The 21,437-nt window shown below is 45.8% G+C and overlaps 1 protein-coding gene across 2 annotated transcripts in view; it reads right to left on the bottom strand.

Annotated features, from left to right (window-relative positions):
- Positions 1-19,374, bottom strand: part of LOC135897418 (neural cell adhesion molecule 2-like) — a 551,631-nt gene extending 532,257 nt beyond the window's left edge. For both annotated transcript variants that reach the window (XM_070530912.1, XM_070530916.1), the window contains exon 1: positions 18,902-19,374. In XM_070530912.1, coding sequence (XP_070387013.1) covers positions 18,902-18,989 — 88 coding nt within the window. In that variant the 5' untranslated portion in view covers positions 18,990-19,374. The remainder of the gene's footprint in view (positions 1-18,901) is intronic.
- Positions 19,375-21,437: the final 2,063 nt, after the last annotated feature.

The raw sequence follows: 21,437 nt of genomic DNA, 5'->3' as shown, positions 1-21,437 counted from the left end.
TGGTTAGAGTGCCCATCTCCCAAATGCAAGATGCTGCATTTGGGAGATGGGCTCGAATCCCGGTGGTTTGTTTGGGAAGACAGCTTTCTGTGCACTCTGGTGACTGCGACGCTCAGAATTAGGCGGCAGCCTGACGACAACGGTCGCCGTCAACGCAACAGAATAAGCGGGCGTGCAAGGTCCCACTTAAAGCGGCAGTACATTCAGAGGAGATACGCTATACTCTTGTCGGCAAAAAAAAAAAGTGATGAGTAACGAGCGGTGTTGTTGAGCGAAGCTGTAGACCGATAATGTCACCATAGACATGACCACGCTCCAATCCCGGTGCTCAGCGGAAATATACGTCGACAGCATGTCAACTAGCGTGTTATAGATACTTCATTAAGGTCGTTGCGTGTTTGTGTTGTGTCTAGCAGGAGCGAGTAGTGTAAGAGATGACACTGGAGGGAAGGCGGTGAGCGAAGTCCGCGAAAAGTAATTGAGGATAGCCGTATTGAACGTCGACGCCGTGTTGAAGAAAGCCTGCGACTTCAGTTGCTCAGCCGACAGAAAGGCTTGAGTGCTAGCATACCGCTGGGCGTATTTGGTAACCACAGCGATAGACACACACTTTGCGGAAGTAAACAGAGGAAAGGGACGTAGTGAGTTGGCCGCCCTTTTCAAGCTCTGCTTGAAAAATGCATGTGGCGAAGTATGACGCACCAAATAGTATATGCCAACCCAAATGAATCAGCGCGGTCATACTTGCGCGACATGCCATGGTGGCCTGCCACCAGGACATCATGAAGTTGCAGAGATTACAGTTTTCATTGGGTACTTGAGAATAAAAACGAGCACATCAGAGAGGTCCGAGGGATGTTTCTACGGTATAAGAACACATCGCTCTCGCACCCCCCCCCCCCCCCCCCCCCCAAGTAACTAAATCACGAATATAAGCTTACGAATAGGGGCATCATAAGATCGAGCACTAGGGCGCTTGTTGATCTTGTTCAGGATGACGTCAGCGTTTCATTCAGCGTTTATTTCTGAGAAAATGAGTTGGAGTTACGTTTATTTGCATCACAATGGTGGGCGTAATCAGGCAAACATTGACAGCATTTCATTAGAGGGTGCCTGACTACTCTGTGGAGATTACGTTTAAGAATGACAACAAACACAGAAAGCTTTGCTTACATCGATTCGCACATACGTGGGATCCGCATAATTTTGTGACTATCAATTTAGGTTCCTCAGAATGGCGCTCATTAGCGCAACATTTCCATCCACAGTTAGCATAAGCGGCTGTCGTATCCACAGTAGAATTGATTTAAATGGCTTTAATCCCATGGACATATCTTCGCCAACTTCCGTGGGAATGGAGTCGTCAAAATGGAATACAGGTGACAGGGAAATCAGGAGGTTGAGGAACGGCACGAAGGCGGAAGCTTGCGCATGACCTCAGGGATATAAAATGACTTTTTGAGCAGCTTGGCCAGGGGGCCATGCAATGGTTTCCACGTCTATTAAAAATCCTCCAAAATATTAAGAGGCCGACGAAAATGCGGGCATTTTGGGAAAGGTGAAACCGCTGGAAATTTCACGACAGCCTTAGCCTAAATATTGTCACGTGGTCGTGACGTTGAATAACACAGTAGCAGTACTGTGAACGACAAAACTAACTTTTATTGGGCGAACCTGTGCCCACAAAACAGGCTACACTTATAGCACAACGATAGCGGCGAACACGCTCGGCGATCGTCGAAAATATGATCAGCGGGTCAAGCGTGTCGGCTTCTTTAGAGCAGTCATCGAATGTTCCAGACTAATCGTTCGGACCCGCGTGCCTTCCACAAAGTTCTGCACCATTCGCGTCAGATGATGAAATCAGATAACATAACGTTCGGCGACAACAGACAGCGGATAGAAGCATGGATAACGTTCCAGAAACTTCGGATACATACAGGCGCGTCCCACGCTGTGCGATTACGTTTTTTAGGCTGCGAAACGTGGTTGCCCGATAAAGATAAGTATACGTGTCAATATAAAAGATGACTTAACATAAGAAACCATAACGTTGACAGGGTGGCCAAATTCTGGCACAAATAAATCGGCTGTTGAAGCAGTTAAGCTGAAACGCAAAAGTGCGAAATAAGGCGAGAATGTCGGCAAGTGTTAAAAAAAGGTCAAGTAGGTCCTGTGGCCGACGCCAGCGCTCGGCAGCTGTCAAACGACTGCACGTGTTAGCGAGATGCCTGGTCGTCAGTAATTACAGTATGATTCAGGTCTGAAATATTGGACGCGGACTCCATCACATTGAATACAGTGCATTCTACGGTGTCATTCTTGGACAGATGGTACCCATTCTCCAGCAATGAGGATGGGAACAAATTGTCTCACGGGCCGGCCGTCACCTTCCTCCTACTGCCAACATTCCTTTCCCTCCATAGTTGCTTAGCTTTTATTGGGTTCGGCTGCTAATCACGAGGTCTCGGGATCGAATCCCATCCACGGCAGCCGTATTTCAATGGGTGTGAAATGCGAAAACCCGCGTACTTAGGGTTAGGCGCACGTTAAAAATCCCAAGTGGTCTAAATTATTCCCGAATCCTCCACTACGGCGTGCCTCATAATGAAATCGTGGTTTTGGCAAGTAAAACCGTATAATACGTTATGTAACATTCGTTGAGGATGTCCTGGGCAGTCGCACAACTCTTGAATTTGAATACAATTAAGTGTCAGGAGTTGCACGTGAGGTCCTTGAATATGTCATCATCATCATCATCAGCATCATCATCATCAGCCTGGTTACGCCCACTGCAGGGCAAAGCCTCTCCCATACTTCTCCAACAACCCCGGTCACCTACTAATTGTGGCCATGTCATCCCTGCAAACTTCTTAATCTCATCCGCCCACCTAACTTTCTGCCTCCCCCTGCTACACTTCCCTTCCCTTGGAATCCAGTCTGTGTATAATAGCTGTGTCTTACCAGTACTCACCTACGGGGCAGAAACTTGGAGGCTTACGAAAAGGATTCTACTTAAATTATGGACGAGGCAACGAGCTATTGAAAGAAGAATGATGGGTGTAACGTTAAGGGATAAGAAAAGAGCAGATTGGGTGAGGGAACAAACGCGAGTTAATGACATCTTAGTTGAAATCAAGAAAAAGAAATTGGCATGGGCAGGACATGTAATGAGGAGGGAAGATAACCGATGGTCATTAAGGGTTGAATATGTGGATAGCCTTTATGGCGTTCGATAGCTGCTAGTCTACATTGCGGCTATATAATAAAGGTGGAACGGCAACATGGTAGAAAATGTGGAGAACATACAAATCCCGCATATATTATTCCACAATAATTTTAAATAGCGTTCTTGCTTCACACACGTGGATAGCCGCCATAGGAGACTACTTTGGAAACTAACTGCAAGTACTGTATATGTCGTACCCAAGGGTGTACCTGGCCTGGTGGCCAGTAAATGTGACGTAATATTGCGAGCAGCTTCGGCCATAGCATGCTAACGGATGACGACACAGACTGAAGTGACTAGCGCAAGAGTGGACAATAGAGAGACGCTACAAGGACAAGCGCCCAGTTGGAAGTTTGCGCTTATCCTTGTCGCCTCTTTAGTGTCCCGTGTCCACTCTTGCGCTAGTCACTTTAGCATGGAATACCAACTAGCCCCCTCTCACACCCTGCGACGACACAGGGACAGTTTGCTCAACTCTTGTTTCGTGACTTTTGTGTCAAGGTGAAAAACCGACATATCCATGTATATGTCCTGATACTTAAGCACATCTAGATTTGCAGCTGCGTCGATAGCCCATGAGTGCGCATTGCAAAGTCGCTAGTGAAATAATTGTGTGCACCTTAACGAATTCGATAAGGGAAAATCAAAATCCATCCACGACGGCGTCTCTAGTAGGCGCGGTGCGATGTTCGGACGTTAACAATGTATGCCGATTGAAGAAAGGCTGCCCCGAAGTGCTTCTGACGGTTAGGCTATCTTCTTTACTCCGTAGAATGAAAAAAAAGAAAAAGAAAAGGAAAAGAGAAAAAAAAAGAACCGAATCAAAAGCCCAGAATCAACAATTGCTCGTCGCGAGTAAACGCTGGATGACGAGCAATTTCCAGGCGACGAGCGAATACGCTTGATCAAGAACACTGATAACGCCGGCGGGACAAGCATTGTGGCGAAGTTCAATGCACAGGGATAGCTTTTACTTTTTTTATTTTTGTTTGGTTGACGTCATCACGCGTCACCGCGGGAAGTTTGAAAAGTTTAAGGTGAGTACGCCACGTGGTGGCATTCACGCGAACTAAACCCTCGTGTCCAGAAAAGCTGGATACGTTCCAGGCCTCCTGTGCATCCTCCCGCGTGCACGCAGTGTTCAATCTCTCCTTATTTTTCTCTTTCTATTCTCATTTTTCCGTTAGCCCCAATGTGGGGTCTGCTTCCTGCCTTCCGTATCCTTGGTTTACCTCTCCACGGTGTATGTCGGAAGCTTGGAGCGCATTGCTTTCAACCGTGCACCTTACCGTTTACATGTGTAGTGTATCTGTAAGAAAAGTGTCGGCTTAGAATTACACCACACGTATACATACTGGGCTCGTATATACCATGCTCGTATCTATATCCTTTGCGGCGAAGTTATAAGGTGGCGGAGTGAGGGTCGTATGTGAGTCTTTCAAGAACTGCTGCCGCCAAACTAACGCATTCAGCTTGCGGTTCTCTAAGCTTCCAACATGTTCTATAAGACTTCATGCATTCACTGTTTTGGTATTGAATAAGTATCGTGCAGCACGCATATCTTGCGCTGATGCACTCGTAATTATATCATTCATCGTTCTCTCAATATGCGCTTTCTCGAAATTTGGAGTTTGTCTTACGTGCTTCATATACGGATGTTTCAACAGAAGTAGCAAACTCTCTTTTCTATAAGTCGTCTTATCACATAAACTGACTTTATTTCAGTAGAGTAACACCTCATGAAGGAAAGTGCAGAACCCGGATACAAAATAAGGCCGTAGAATAAATATGTGGGCCGCGATGAAGAGCCGGCGCGCATCTGCGATATGAGATCCTTATTTCCCAACTGTGGTATTCTATTTGCCCAACTATGTTACGTTCAAAGAGGGGTGGCTGATTAACTAGTTGGCGTTACGTTAATTTTGTTGCAACAGCGTACAGCGCGAACCAGTAAAACAGGACCACCGACAAGGACGAAAGGCCCGACAAGTCTAGGAAGGACACAGATATGCTCAAAATTCTCGTCATGATGTACGTTGACAAACGCGTATACGACAGGAAAAAGACATCACAACTCTTGCAAAGCATGTTCATGTGCATTGTATTTGTAGTTTCTTTCTTCCTTTAAATTGTCAAGAGAACAATGTGAAGAGCGGATGCCCACATACTTCTATATTTGTTGTTTTTGTTCGTATGATTTCTTTGGAAGTATAAATAATGCCTGCAAACAAGTATTTGTATAAATGAGTTTGCATTTGTTAGCAGCTCCTTTTGTCATTAATTGTTCCTCTGAGTGATTGCGCTTGTTACACAAGTACACGTGTCAATATATAGAACATTTGCGTCTAAAGTGAGACCACTGTTTGCGTAAGTGGTCTTTGAAAGTTACCGAAAAATTCTCCGAATTTCGAGCTGCCGACCAACAGGAACAGTGATTTCTCCCAGCCCTTTTCTTCTTTTTATTTAAGGAGCACCATAATTTTAACCCGCCGAATCTCAAACAAAAAGTCTAAAATCCGAATACCAAGGACCCTACGCACGTGTACTCTATATATAGGCTGACATTCACATTCAAAAGCGCGCTTCGCATAGAAGGCAAACAGAGAGCGAGAGAGCGAACATTGCACAAACCATCGTCGGCTTGCCGTTTTGAATGCGTAGCTTGTCGTCGATCTACGTGCATGACGTCGCGTTTCCTAATGCACAGCTAGGCCTCATGTTATTTAGTAAGGACAGGGCTCTATCGGTGACTGGGCCGTGCGGTGGAACTCCAGGGCTGAATTCACAAAGCTTTCCGTTCGTAAAAGCAGTCCATCATCGGCAGGGCGCTTTCGCTGACAGTGTACGCTAACCGGACCAGCCGGCGCCTGTTATTACAGACCGCTCTACAATATGAAGTAACTCTTTTTGTAATGCCGACTCAGACGGTCTCCCCTTCTTCTCCTTCTTCATTAGCAGTGAAATATGAACAACTTGGCCACGGAAAGGACCTGCTATCCCGAAATCTTAGCCAAGCAAAGCAAGGCATTCGAGTGTGAAGCATACAATGCGGCCGCCAGCGCTGCGCGCGGATTCATTGCTTAGGAACTGCTGAAAGCGCGGGACTGTGAAACCAAGATCAATGTGAAACGAGACTTTGATTGTGCGCAGGTCATGGTATAAATACGTTGCCTGTGGCGTCAAACTAGACAAATAATGGCCAGTGTCTTACTACAAAGCGATGTAGTTTACAAAGTGACGCTGTAGGAATAGAGCCCCTTATAGATTTTAAGGAGGAACCACACCAGAACGCATCTTAAAACATAGTATGGACGTTGCACAATTAGAAGAAATTGCCAGCACCGCACATGGGGGTACCGAATTCGCGACGCTTTTTCTTTCGCAATGACTGTTTGTCGTTGGCTTCGTTAATAGTATGTTCGCTATTGCGATTGTCCGATTAAGCAACACATCAGCCGCCGCGCACCCTGGAGCTCTTTCGTAGTTTGACAGCACAACTAAAGACGGCCACGTGCAGTGTACTTTCGATGACAATGCTTCGTTCTTTCGGGTGAAACGCGCGCCCTTGAGCGCGTATTCTTGTTTGCTTAATGAGGACGATTCGAAAACTGCATCATTGCTCGGACGTACTTTTCTCCTCTTCTAGATTTTTTTTTTTGTTGTTGTTGTTGCGCCGCTTTTAAAAAAAGTCATTGCGTAAATTACTTATTTGTTTCTCAATTACGGATTCTCAATTATTTACTCGTATTTCTAACGGTTGTAAGATTAACTGCGAAACAACCGCTAGGGCCGGCCATCATTATACCTTTGCGAGATCCAGTCGAGAGGTAGCGACATCTGATCTTGCAAAACAGGGAGAGAGAGATACAGAAAGAGGGGGGATAAAAATCGGTGAATTTCCTACGTCGCTTCTCGCATCGTCTTAGCCACTCAAATTCCCATGTCCCCCAATTACGCCCGAAACAAAGAAAAATAAAGATAAAGAGAGAAATTTATCGTGAAAGGGAGCTCAAAGCCACTGTACTTCGCGCCTTCTCGTTTCTCCGAGAGTCTTAGTGAACGAGCGTAATAAAAGCCAACGAAATCAACAGCTCTTCCTGAAGCTCCAAGTCATTAAACTTCTTTGAGGACTTCGACTGCGCTCGACGGAAATAGAACTAGCGTTGCTAGGGTAAAAAACAAAAACAAAACGGGATTCCAGGAAAGCTTAATAAATAGTGCTTACTCCCTGAAGGGACGACAATCTTGAAGACAGAAACGCGGCAAAATATTGAAAGCGGATGAAGAGAGCCTGCAGAGTTAAATTATCGAATGCGTTTGACAGCAGGAATGAAGTTCCGTTTAACATCACAGGCGAAAGACTTAATTCGGCGCTGTTTAAACGAGAGACACTTGTCAGTGTGTGTACATCTTACGCACCAAACGCGTGTATATCCACCATCACTTCGGAATGTCCAGAGAACCGGCGCTTGCAGCGCTGAAATTCCTAACCGATGGTTTCGCAAATGCCAATCTGCACACCGTAAATGAATCAGCAAGAAAATTCGCGTATAAATTTTCATATTGCGCTGTCATAAACGAAACAGCGTGCAGCGGAATCCCCGGCACAACGTAAGCCAGCTTGCAGCATAGTAATGGCTTATGCGTCGCCGTGTGGTCGCGTATGTTCTTCTCGCGCAAGACTAATCAATCGACAAATCGCCAACATTAGAGGTAGAAAACACAGTTTGTTTTTTTTCACACGGCGAAATATTTCGCTAAATTCTGTTTCACCATTCCTGAAACAAAAGATGGCGCAGCAGTTCGTTCCATGAGCCTTCCAAACCCCGTATGAACGTATCGTGACAAACATGTAGCGACGAGCGCCACGAAGGAGGTCCCGAAGGAGGTCCCGCAAAGGTAGGTGGTTCCGCTAACGGTTATTAAACCCTGAGGCCTCCTTCTGTATATAAACTATGTACCACCTCTAATATACGTAATAAGCTTGAATTGAACGTATGGCTTTGAGGAAACCAAAGAGCCTAATTGAATTGGTTGTTAATCCCAGTGAAGTGTTATTTTTATTTATGCACCCGGCCTCTAGTTCTCTTGGTGCAGAAGTACTTTTTCGTCAATAGCAACGACGTCAATAGAAGGAAGAAAAGCACTTCGTTATCCACATTATTATTATTATTATTATTATTATTATTATTATTATTATTACTATTTGACGCATGTATCTGCGTACGTGCGCACGGATGAATTGAATTCTGGGATTTAATGCGCCAAAACCACGGTATTAATATGAGGCACGCCGTAGTGGGGGACGCCGGATTAATTTTTGACCACCTGGGCATTTTTTCTACACGAGCGTTCTTTTTTCTTTCTTTTTTTTTGCATTTCGCCCTCATGCAAATGCGGCCGCAGCGGCCGGGATTTGGCTCCCCGAGCTCGTGCTTAGCAGCGCAACACCATAGCCGCTAAGTCACCACGGCGGGTTATGCACGGATGATTCCACGCGCTCGGCAATAGTAGGTCGTTTGCGTATGATTGCTGAGCTCGTGCGCAAGCGCACTCCAACGTTCTTAAGGAGAACCGTTAGATACAGGCGAAGAGAAACCGCCCTCCCGCCCCTTAAGCAAGCACGGTGTTTACCTTATACTCTAGGATAGAGCGCAGGATCGCCCTTTCGGTTTTCTAGCAACATGTCACGCGTCAGGTACGGCAGTGAAAGGAAAACTGCAGCGCATAGGCGTCCGTGCTGACGATGCGGCACTCTTTTAGCAGTGGCGTTTGTTGGAGTTTTCAGCGTTTGTATGGCCTCGTGAAAGCCCGTGAGAGCATGACGATCAGGTAAAAGTGAAGGAAACCAAAAGAAGTTTGTGCGCGTTGCGAAACCTACGTCAACTGCTCTGGCTCTCATTCCATAATTCATTAAGTGTGCACATCTTCTAGGGCGGGACATCGACGACGGCGAACAGTGTCCCGCAGTTGGCAGGCGCCATCCAGAGAGTAAACGCCTTATTTCGATACAGCCTAGTAGTGCTGCGCTTTGTGACTGGATTTCACTCGAATTAACCTCAGTGGGCCCTAAAAAAACTCGCCAGTTCTGGTGGCACGCCTACCCGTTTATTTAAGATAATGAATAACCCCAAAGATTTCCGGCGTTATCACTAGTTCACGTAACTAATTCTTTAAGTATATTTGAAAAATGAAATGAAAAGTATATATTAGGTGGAAAAGGTGTCAGTTAGTGTGCGATTCTCGCTCAGTTACTAACAATACTGACCAAATCGCTCTTCAGAAAGACTTAAACAACATTCGAAATTAGTGTCAGCGTTGGTTAATGGTCCTAAACCCTTAGTAAATGTAAAGCAATGTCGTTCTCTCGCTGTTGTGACCCCTTGGTATTTCAATAAGAAATTACTAACCAGCAAATTGAGATTGGGTTATAAGTAATTGTAGGTTCATTATAAGGGGTGTTAGCGTTTCAAATGATCTCGATTCGTGTGTGCATGTGACTAACGTGATCTCATCAGCGAACAAAGCACTTGGCTTCTTACGACGTCACTTAATAAACGTTCCCCAGCACGTAAAACTATTAGCTTATAAGACACTAATATGACCCAAACTAAAATACGCATAGGCCATTTTGAGCCCTCGCCAGAATTTCCTCATCAGCACCCTTGAGCGTTGTCAGAATCGTGCCATCCGGTTGATTCACTCCGCTTTTTCATATGATATAAGCGTAGCTTCGTTAAGAGCAGAATCTGGCACACAAACCCTATCCCATCGCCGTTTAATTGCCAGCCTATCATTACTTCATAAATTTTACCACAGCGTACTTAATCGTGTACCATATATATTGCCACCATCACGCGTATCGCATCGCATTGGACATTCCTCAAACGGGGCTTAGCTCGTCTACACGCGCGTACTATCGCCTTTGCTTCTTTTTTCCCCTCGAACAACCAAAAACTGGAATCGCCTTACGCACAGCATCGTTTCGAGGCCCAGCTCATCTGCCTTCATAGGAGAAATTGCCTCGCATTACGCCTAATAATAGTGTTCATTTGGTATTCTTGGTATTTCATATTATTCGTAACCCACCCCTTATGTAATAGCCCGAAGTGGTGTCTTTAAGGAAATCAAGTGAAAGTGACCTTACGCATTAGATGTCTTGGAAAGTATGCTAAACATTACTACCACCCTGAAGAAGTAAGGGACACTGGCAATCTAGTATATAGACAACATCATTTTTCTTGTTCTTTCTTTCTTTCTTTCTTTCTTTCTTTCTTTCTTTCTTTCTTTCTTTCTTTCTTTCTTTCTTTCTTTCTTTCTTTCTTTCTTTCTTTCTCTTTATTTATCTTTTCCCAAGGAAGACCGCGGTCCGTGATTCAGCGTTCGTTTGTCACACATTGCATTTCTCAACACTCATCCATTAGTAAATGGTAGTCTACTTGAACCCCGAATCGACAGGCCAGTTGACTCTTACAATGCTGCGTATCCTCGAAATTAACAAAGCGCCAAATGTTGATTGAAACCAAAGCCCGCGCCCGGTCTTAGCCTCATGAGTTAATACGATAAAGTTTCTTCGTTTTATAATAACCATCTTTCCCGCTGAAGTAAAATAGCGACCATAATTCATTGCAAAGTTTAGTCGAACTTTTTGAAACGTAGGGATAAAAACACGCTTCTCTTTTACACTCGGAAGTTTCCGAAATGCGCCAACTCAAGGCTTCTTATATATACCTTCATTATTGTGAGAGGGAACGTTGTCTATCCCTCTCGGCTCCAAAGTGCCCACATCTCTATTACGTTAAAGACAGCTTTTTCTATTCTCTCGGTTTTCATTTTCTAGATTTGTCTGAGCAGCGTTTCTCTCGAATTGGCCCCGCTCTCCCCACGAAAAGAAGGTTCCCACGGCAGGCGGCCACTTCGCTGAACACGGAGGCCCGCGGTGGTGCCCTACAGGCTTTGCTTTAACGTGCGATCTTGACCGTAATGTTCGTAGTGACAAGTGGCCTCAATTAGCGAGCGCGCGAGATAACGGGACGGTCTACGGCTTTAAGAGACCATAAGGCCCATCGAGTTTTTTCGAGCCCTGCCGCTTATCTTTGCCAACGTCGTCGCGGCAAGAGCTAATGGCGCGCACTGGCCATGCGTCTACATGCGGTCGCTGATCAAAACGCCCTCTGCCCCACCGAAGGGGGAGCCGTGATAAATGACGCCACTGAGCCACGCTTGCCACCAGAAAAAAAAAAAGGAAAGCGGCAGCTTCAATCCAGGAGAGGAAACGCGGAGACGCCGCAGTTTCTTCCTCGCGCTGTTCTCTTCTGCGATTTCTTTCAGCGTGCTTCTTGAATTGCACAAACATACGCTGTCCGCACGAGCCGATAGCCTTAGTTTGTGGACACCGGGCCAAATGATTGCGCAACAAACATCGGTAGCAGCCGCGAATGCACAAGTGCTGGGACGTACGCGCGTTAAGGCAGTCGGCAGCTAGTGGCTGCCTTAATATTTTAAAGGCTTATCCGCGCCGTCGGCGCCTCACCATTTTGCAACCACTGTTTACAACGAGAGTATACGTTCTTGAGGTAAAACAGAACGCTGAAAGCACGCTATCTGACCTTTATATAAGAAGGAATTACCCAAGGCAGTGCATGCTCCAAGAATATAAGTGAAATTTGAGACAATAATGCCTGCGGCGTTTAACATTTACGTTAGCGCACGACGTCAGTCGTGTGGCCACTTGTTTGTGTGGTGATATCCCGTGTGTAATCACAGGTAGAACCCTTGTTGCTGAACCTTCTCTGAAAAAAAAATATTGTATTAATTACACTGTTCCACATGTTCTTAAAGCGCGGACATGTATGCTTCTTCTGGTGTTATTAATCTCATTCGCCTTTGTTTCGATCACCGAAGCAGACAACTGCCCGCGCCGCGTGTACGATCGAATACGTGTACTGCAATAGTAAGCCAAACTTTGTGTGACTGGGCCCTGGCTGCCAAGTTTTTATCTGTATGTGTCAAGCATACTTACGCTCTCTTTTTGATGGTCTGTTCCCGCATTTTTTGTGTCGTCGACAACAGATGTCGCAAGTTACAGAATGGTTACGTAATACTGCATTATTGAAACGATTATCCGAGTGTTATTTGAGCTTTAGCTATAGTTGGCACATCGAGTGCGTCAGTGCACCTGTCATGTATTCGCGTGAAGGAATAGAGAGTTTTATCCAAACAAGCACAGCAGCAGGCGTAGTGTAGGTTTTGCTAGAGCTTTAGAATGACCTCAATATCTGGGCACGTACTCACGGAAACCTCTAACTCTAGAATTGTTCGTAAGAGCAAACGTCAGCCAATCGTGATGCTGGATATATAATTAACGAAGGTGGCCGCTCAATGATAAAGATAACTCACGAGCGATAAGCTTTGTGAATAAGGGCCTGGTGCGGAAGAGAAAAAAAAAAAGAACTTGAGTTATTTGTCAGTTATATTATGACAGGCCTAGTACTCACGTTAAGTAAAATCAGACGCCGTAAAAAACAACCATGGTGTTTGAGTCGGCAGCATGTTCTCCTGTGAACTGGACTGTATTATTTGTCCGTTAAAAACAAGCATTTTATACAGTGTTCAAATGCGCAGTTATATGGGTATCAAAGACTAAAAAAGGAAACGCTGAATGAAGGATTGGAAGGCTGCATCCGTGAGCTCATCTCGTGTTGTTGGGGTACTTGATCCATTTACCCAGTGTGGTTTCCGAAAGCTAAATATAAAATGCGCAAAGCAAGGTAGCATAGTCGTTGTTGGCGCGTAGAAATGAAACGTTCTAGAGAGGGTTTTCTCACACTCATTATCAATAACTACACATTTCGTCACTGTATAAGATAGCGTAGTCGAAATAGCGGTGTCAGATGGTAAGTGCGTGCACGCGATGTTCATTAACAGACAGTCCACTTAATCGGCTTCTGAACTGCATACGAGTATTTTATACATTTTCTGATGTTGGTGAGCAAATAGGGTTTGCGGAGAACCGCAGCATTTGCAGATAACTAGTTACTGCGACAGTTGCTTTCACTTGCCCTATACTTTCTGTTGGGCTAGTTGGTGCACACCGAAAATTAATGAATTCAGCGCCAAAAACGCGATCAGGAATATAGGAGGCCATTGAGACAGGACGGGCGCTTAAATTCATTATAGTGTTCTCATCTGAAGAGTTCACCACATGAAGGTACCCATCGTTGTGGTACAGTGCCTGTGGCATTCTGCAGTTAAGCATGACGTCACAGGTTCGATTGCCGATCCCGGTGGCCGCATTCAGATGGGGACGCAATGCAAAATTAAACGCTTATGTATTGTGATTTGAGTGCCGAAAATACCGCAGGTGGTAAAAAAAACTAATCCAGTTTTATTGTAATCAATTTTTATTGGGATACTCAATAGATCACTGCTCCCATAAGTAGAGAAATCGGGAGATATTTTCTCAAAGCAACATTGCAAAAATGGCGCTAAATCCAAAGACAGGTGGCGAAACAACGATGAAATTCTCTGATCAATTACTGACGTTATAGGGACTCTAACAACGTCTGCTCGTGGCAAGTATTGTTGCTTGGCAATAAAAGTAGGAGACTACACTGCGTTCAAGAGAGAGAGAGAGAAGAATACAGGAAGGCAGGGATGTTAACCAGTCAATAGTCTGGTTGGCTACCCTACACTGGGGGAAGGGAGAAGGGGAAGAGAAAGAAGGGAGAGAGAAGGTGTAGGTACGCGTACGGACAGCACTTCAGTTAAAGTCGCTCGAGCAAACCAGAAGTTCTGAGAAAACACAAAAGTGCCTTCACTGCCTTCTGAGCCGATGATCGTTCGGGACGGTGCTCTAATATTGTCTGTTCACTCAGAGGACGATCGTCTAGTTTCCTCAGTGTGTCGGACAAATACTGTCTTTGGGCTTGAAATTGAGGACAATGGCACAATATGTGGTCAATGTTCTCCTCGCATGCGCAAACATCACATGCAGGACTATCAGCCATTCCAATTAGTGCTGAGTAGGCATTCGTGAAGGCCACTCCAAGCCATAACCGACACAGAAGAGACGCTTCACGCCGGTGCACACCGGCTGGAGGTCTGAGTTGAAGTGATGGGTTTAGTCGGTGCAGTCTTGTGCGTCTTGTATGTACATTATTCCTCTCTGCTAACACTGCGTTCAAAAGTGAGCAGACGCTCAACTTGCAGCTTTGTGGAACTTTTACAACAAGGAATCGGCCCAGATCTCGGGAAAAAGGCGTGAAAACCACGGCAACCCACTGACGCCATTGTCACGGGCGCCCCAGTTTCGGTGCGAATCTTTAGTAAGGGAAGTTTCACCTTCGTTTTCCTCTCAGTGATTAATTGTTACCCGCCAAAGAAGTGCAAACAGCGCTGGAAGAATACTACACCAGTATAAACTGATTCAGTGTTTCTCTTTATTACCTCGTTTAAAGTAAAATCAGACCTCCCGTTAAGTGGGAGCCCGGTAAGCGGAGCGGCTGTGTCAGGAAGGAGCACAGTATGAAAAACACTCTACACATGTACAATAGCCGCGAGTAATTCACTGCTCGCGAATCGCTAACCAGCTCGCCCAGTTCACTGCCCAAGCGGGGATAAAAGAAGGTCTAGCTGAGCTATATATTGCACGTCACTATGCTCGAACAGTACAAAAAAAAGAAAGAAAAAAAAAGAAAAATAAGCGCTCAGTGTGCTTGCTGCCACAATCCGCTTCCTGAGCTTTTACGGGTTGATCTGACCCTCGTGGAATTCAGCATTGCGCAATAGGCTGCACATAGAGGTACCTGCCTCGCAGTGAAATGAGTCTGCCACGCAGCGCAATCAAACCCGCGAAATCTCGAGCGGCAGTGCAGTATCCGACAGTCGCCGCTCCACCGCGGCTCATTACGCGCTCGAGCCCAATCTGAGATCCACTTAGACGCGGCCAGGCTGTTTCTTGAGGCGCAGTCCAGTGACATTGCCCTCACCCGGCATTTCATGAACTCGACGCGCTGTCTGTTTCAACGCAAATGCGTGTTGAGGGACGGAGAGGCCGCGGCGAATACCCCGCCGAACGGCGCAGGTCCTGATTTGCGTCCCGAAAATAACAAGAGATGTGTTGTTGTTACTACGCGCCCTTTTATTACTGGCGGATCTTCCCAGTAGGCGCGCAGAAGAACGAGCATTGTCATTTTCTTTTTAGTTATCATAATTTCCCGGTTGTGTATATGAAAAGCGACCAGACGCCCGCTTCGCAGTGCGTGTCTGTACGTTTGAGGACTCACGTTCAGCTACACTGGCTTTGCTACCTCGCCCCCCCCCCCGACCCCTCTAATTAGAGGCAAATCCATCTCCGAAACACGTTCGGAGGAATAACTTTTTTTATTTTTATGAATTAATAAAGAGATGCTGGCAACGAAGTACGGTGCCAGCTATACTGCTTCTTGCGTGGGTGACATGCGTCACATGTTATCGTATAATGTGAAAAATTTCACTTAATATTAGATATCACGAACGTTTTGAAGAGAAGTGCATTATAAAATGACACACTATAAAGTGGGTCATGTTAAGTTCCAGAAACACCCCAGATACAGCACAAATACATTCATGAATGTAAATAGAAATTCGCCATCGCCACGATCGAACTAAACTGTATCAGAGAGACGAGATTCAACGGGAATCTTATGCTTCATCATGCCGTTCACCTCCTTGACATTCTTATTGAGTCTTCGCACAGTAAATTTACACTATTACAGTGAGACGCTGTGGAAATACTAAGCAGCGGAACTGCACTTCCTAATGATTTCCCTTTGCTCTGAAGCGCCATTTCCGAACTACCACTAATTGAATGTAAACAGACAATTACTTGTATTAATTTATTAGTTCTAACAATTAAAGAAGAAGTGTGTGTGTGTGTGTGTGTGTGTGTGTGTGTGTGTGTGTGTGTGTGTGTGTGTGTGTGCGTGCTTCACAACAATTTTTAAGCATACATTCTATAGTGATAACAAAGAATTAGAAAAGATTATTGAAGCTTACGAAAGACTCGCATGCGAGAAAAAGAAAGAACATTTCGAGGGCTATTGCTTTTTCGGCGTCGAGGAAATGCATACACCGTCGACGCGTCGTTTACAGATCTGCGCATATTATCGGCATTTTGTAAATGCGTAACCATGTCAACGCCTACCCAACGAAGAAACCCGTCAGTCCATCTGTCGTGTAAGGTGATCGCTTTGAAGATGCCGCCCGCAGCGAGCGAGCGAACTTCGCGCTGCCTCTCGCTTCGACGCGAACTAAGCGGCGAGAACACAGCACACACGAAGCTATCAGTACTCGGCGCACTCTGTCCGTATAGCAGGTCGCCTTCGAGAGAGGGGCCGCGCGGCCGTGCCATACGCAGCCGCCGCCAGAGTACGGTTGATCACGGGTAATAAGGGTTCGACGCGGATGGACAAGGCGCTCAAGAGCGATTACGGCTTATAATGGTCAGAACACCATCAGCGCACTTGGCGCTGCCACCTGCAGTAGTTTGCGTTCGTCGTCAATTCAATTCACCTTTGGCCGCCGTCCGCAGCAGTTCGTGTCGCCGCACTGCTGTCGTTTATACCGGTCGGATCAAGTTTCATAACATTAACCATGGCACCGAGCTGCGCGCAGATGAACAAGTGGCACAATGCTTACGCATACTTAGGCAAGCCCCAGATGCGTTTCTGCCTGCTTTCTATTGAGTTTCTAAAGTCTTCTGTAAATTGCCTGTTCCTAAAACCATCAAGGTACGAACGCATCGCAGGTACACAGGCATGACTCTTTCCTGCTGCTTTGCTCATCGGTACCTGTTGCCCACTTTTTCGTGCTCCATTTTAATCTTAATTCGTCAGGGCTGCTTGAAACCGAGAAACAGCTACTATCTGCCCAGTATAGTCTAACGCAGAGAAAGGCCATGTAATGTTCTTTTGTTTCCCTTGTTTCATATAGTGTAACTTTTAAAACGCGGATCTTTTACGTGAACTTTTTCTTCTTCTTTTTTTACGCCCTGTCTAAAAATAACTGTCGCACATCGTATGGCTATTAACAAGAATATTGCAAAAACAAATACTAGGTTCAAAGCGTTGTCTGGTCATGCAGATATATTTATTTGTGCATACTGTGGTCTATAACGCTATCGCCATATTTGAATTGGAAGTCAACTTGCATCGCGATCCTCTTCCTTGCGTATTACAAGATAATCGACCGTGAAAGATTTTGATGAGTGTGCCTGGCTTGAAGCCTTAAGTTGCCTCATTGTATTAATAAGGAGCCGCTTTCGAAATTATCCTAGTACGCGCGAGACGCGTCTAAACGTTGCGGAGCCCACATTACACGGTCCGTAAATTTCGCATCGTACCAATTCGCGAAAGCTGCTGGTGAGCAAGTGTCCTACCTTATAGTTGCACGCGCCAAATTTCAAACTTTTCCTGGCACCTTCACCATGCCGCTAGGCTTGGTGAACGTCCTTTTGGGCATGCTTAGAGAACCTGAAGGTAACATTTCTTTTTCGTTGCTGCAGAAGCATTCCCTACAGTTCGTCAAAGCTTAGGAATGTGTGGGGCATGTGAGCGTCAACTCGTGATGTAAGTGCACGCAGTACCATAATAGCGCTTCCATAATAGGCTAGGAACGGCACCAAAGCTTTCCAAGCGTTTAGCCTCGCAATAATTAACTGCTGTGATGATTCTTACATCGCGCTCACAATTTGGCGTCGATTCGCGGGAATCTTTACGTTATTAAGTTCCAGTAACGTTTAGAATGGACGTCAGAGGAGAACTGACGTCTAGTCCGTGGACTGTGTACTTAATGTCGAACCCAGTCACCCACTTAGCCACCTACCTGTGATCTACTTAGTTGTCTGCGATTAGCACTCTTTCGTTTAGCGGGGATTTGTACACCACGGTCCGTGTTTGCGCAACGTTATGCCCCAACGTAAACACGAAGAATTCGTTGGCACTTTTAATCCCGGCAAATAATTTTTTTGTTTAGGTTACATTTCAAAGAACACGAGGCTATCGTGGTGGGGATAATTTATGCATAAATATATACTGGAGATTCCAACATGAACGAACAGATTAACCGTCATTTCACACCTATCGAAGCCCTTCTAACCGACAGCGGGAATAAATTGCTTGAAATTTGCTTACTAATGCATTTTAAATGCCAAGCATATTCCGCCACGTGTAATAAGATTACCTTAGTACGTTAAAGGGATCGCGCACAAAAGATGTGGGGCACGCATCTCGACAACCTTGTGTGTGCACGCTGCGCTGCTCGAGCAGGAGGCACGACTACAAAACCTGGAAATTGCGCCATCGCTTCTTGTACCCCCGGTAAGCGTTGCAGCTTTATCTTTCAAGGCAGGCGCGTGTGCGGAAAGAGGATGCGTGCACGTTTTATTGCTCGTTTGTATAAATATTTATATTGCCCTCTTTTCTTCAGCGAGAAATATTTTGCAATCTGCCAAAGTGCAGATAACCTGCATTCAAGATTTGGCGGGTAGATGCTTGCTGAAAGATAAGAAATGCACGGTCATAGTTCCAAACTTCGTTTGAAACTGCGACCGTGAAGGAAAGGCGCTCGACAGAAGCATGCGCGAGATGTCGTAGCCGTGCCGTTCACGCTGTTTCGCAAAGGTGCGCTTACCTTCGTAGCGGCGGCCGGCGCCTCCCAGAGTGAAGAACAGTAGAAAACAAGTCCATCGTGCAAGAGTCACCGAAGCACAGAGTGCCATTCCACTACAGACCACAGTTCGGTCCTCTCCACACTCTGGTTCACAGTCGGGTCCTATTCACGCTACGAAACTAGTCTCGAACAAAGAGAGCCGCATGGTATTTATGAAACGGGTTCCCACGTGACCCCTTGGTCGGAAATCGCACAGCGTTACTGCGTCACATGTTTTAACCTTAACCGCGAACCAAATGGAAGAGGCAAGCGTACGTGGAGCTCCAAAGTGTCATAAAGACCTTATTTGGGTAAGCAGCCCTCTTTGCACGCGAGTATTCTACACAGCTGTCACAACGCAGAAGGTTCCTTGTGTTAGGCAGTCCAGTCCGAGTGCAACGCGGACGCGTGTTAACAAACGCGCGCTAAGAGAACCGAGCGAACCGGCGCACGTTTCAAACTTCCCACGCAATCAAGACCTGGGAGCCGCATCACCGGGAGAGGATCGGCTCCGCTCAGCTGCTCCCGGGAGGAGACGGCTTGTTTCTGAAAGAGCAGCGGGCCGAGTTGGGCTTCGCCGCACGGCGGGCTGAAGCGCGCCGCTAGTGGCGCGCTGCGGCCGCCTATGGAAACTACTTCCCCATTCAAAGCGGACCCCAGCCGGCGACCCTCTTTCACAGAACTCCGGGGCGTTTATTTTTTTTCTTTGTCCAACAGCCTACATTCACGGTGGCCGTAGCATACAACATGTGAAATAGAACACGATCGTTTTTGTGCTTCAGAACTCGCTTCAAGTTACCCTGGATGAACTGGTGTATACGGCAGGTCCTGCTGGACGCTCTCTTTAACAAGCTTTAAAATAAAACTTGTAATGGATATTAACTTACCAGACCGCTTTTATGGCGCACTAGAAACATAAAGGTCATTAAGAGAACCCTGATAAAGGCTGTAAACCAAATGTTTTCGAGCGCTTCTATGACGGAACTTCCGTAAGTTTTAACTAAAACGTGTTTACAGATTTTTCATGCCCAACTAATGAATCGATGTTGCTTATGGAGAGCAGCATTCATGAGCAGCTAGTTTGAGGTTTGCTTAACAAGGATTTATTAGCCGTAATGCGAAACCATCTCTTAATGGATTTTGTAGGCGGGCCTCGCATACACTTCTCGTTTCTCGGTATGAATACGCATGTCAGTAATGTGGCATCAAGTATCAGTTTAATGGCGATATACTCTGCTGTACTCAGCGGCACACGTGCCTCCTTTTCAGTGGTGATAACCATATCTTATTAATCTTCTAAAAATCACGTATTTTCTTGTTTTTTTGGAAATATTTGGGTTGTTCCGTCTCCTCGATAAACAGACTATTTTTCCCACAAGTAATGCACCTTCCGGAAATTTGGCGAGAAATTGATACGACCTGCTTTCAAGGGAACAGCCACCATATGAATAATACGGGCGAAGTGCCATGCCGTGAATTACTTGTGCCTCTAAGGGGGCCATTAGGAAGCTAAAATTAAACAGTGAGCTTTGAGGTTGCAAAGTGCACTTCCTGCTTTATATATTTATGAATCGTAGCTGACGCTACAGCGTTGATAACTGGTCGAGAGATGACGCGTTACTTATGCTCTTTGCGACTACGTTGGCGAAAAATATTACAAAATACTTAGTATGACAGGGTGTGTGCGCTGAAAGAAGCCAGCACGTGTTTATAGCTTATGCGCGAATAGAAATTACTCACTCAAGAAATTCGTACCACGTGGGCTTCTTTAAGGTGCGCCTAAATCCAAGTACATGCGTGTTTTCGCATTCCGCCCCCACTGAAATGCGGCCGCCATGGCCACGATTCGATCTCGTGAACTTGTGCTTGACAGCCCAACACCATAGCCACTAAGTGGAAAATCGCGCCAGAGTGCAAACTGGTGCGACTGGTGCCTGTGCTCAGAAGGTGTACCAAGACGTGGTGCTCCAACAATGTTGGCCTTTGTACTGATACATATGGTATGGGAAATGGACTTGTACACGTTACAGGAAAAAAGTAACCGATGACAGTTGCAAATTATTCTTTAAAATATGCAACGAATTACAGTTACCAATTACTGCCCCACGAAAGTAACTGAGTAATTACTCACTTATAATCGATTACTACTACATTGTTTTCTTCAATTTTTTTTTATTAACGCTGCATACATACCGTAAACAGAACGAGCAGGCCTGGGCCTTTCAGTGCGTCCTTTGTAGCCCTTCCTACATTGCTTATCTGCACTAACAATTCCGTTTTAAAATTTTCGTTAATCATCGTTTTCATTTTGGTTGTGAAGACATCAGCGGCGACACTGAAAACTTCCTCGAGGAGGAAACAGCGAGGGAAGGACAGGAATGTTAACCAGTTCACTCCGTGTGCGCGCTGGGGGGCTAGGCGGTGTTCTAACGGATCCTGCACGCACTACTGTCGTTGCTCAGCATCTTGGTCCTCTGGGAAGCGCAGCGCTTCGTTGTTGCTCGGACTCGGAGAAGGC

This window comes from Dermacentor albipictus, chromosome 1 (genome assembly GCF_038994185.2).
Source record: "Dermacentor albipictus isolate Rhodes 1998 colony chromosome 1, USDA_Dalb.pri_finalv2, whole genome shotgun sequence".
Classification (NCBI taxonomy): Eukaryota; Metazoa; Arthropoda; class Arachnida; order Ixodida; family Ixodidae; genus Dermacentor; species Dermacentor albipictus.
This window is presented reverse-complemented; position numbering and strand designations above follow the sequence as displayed.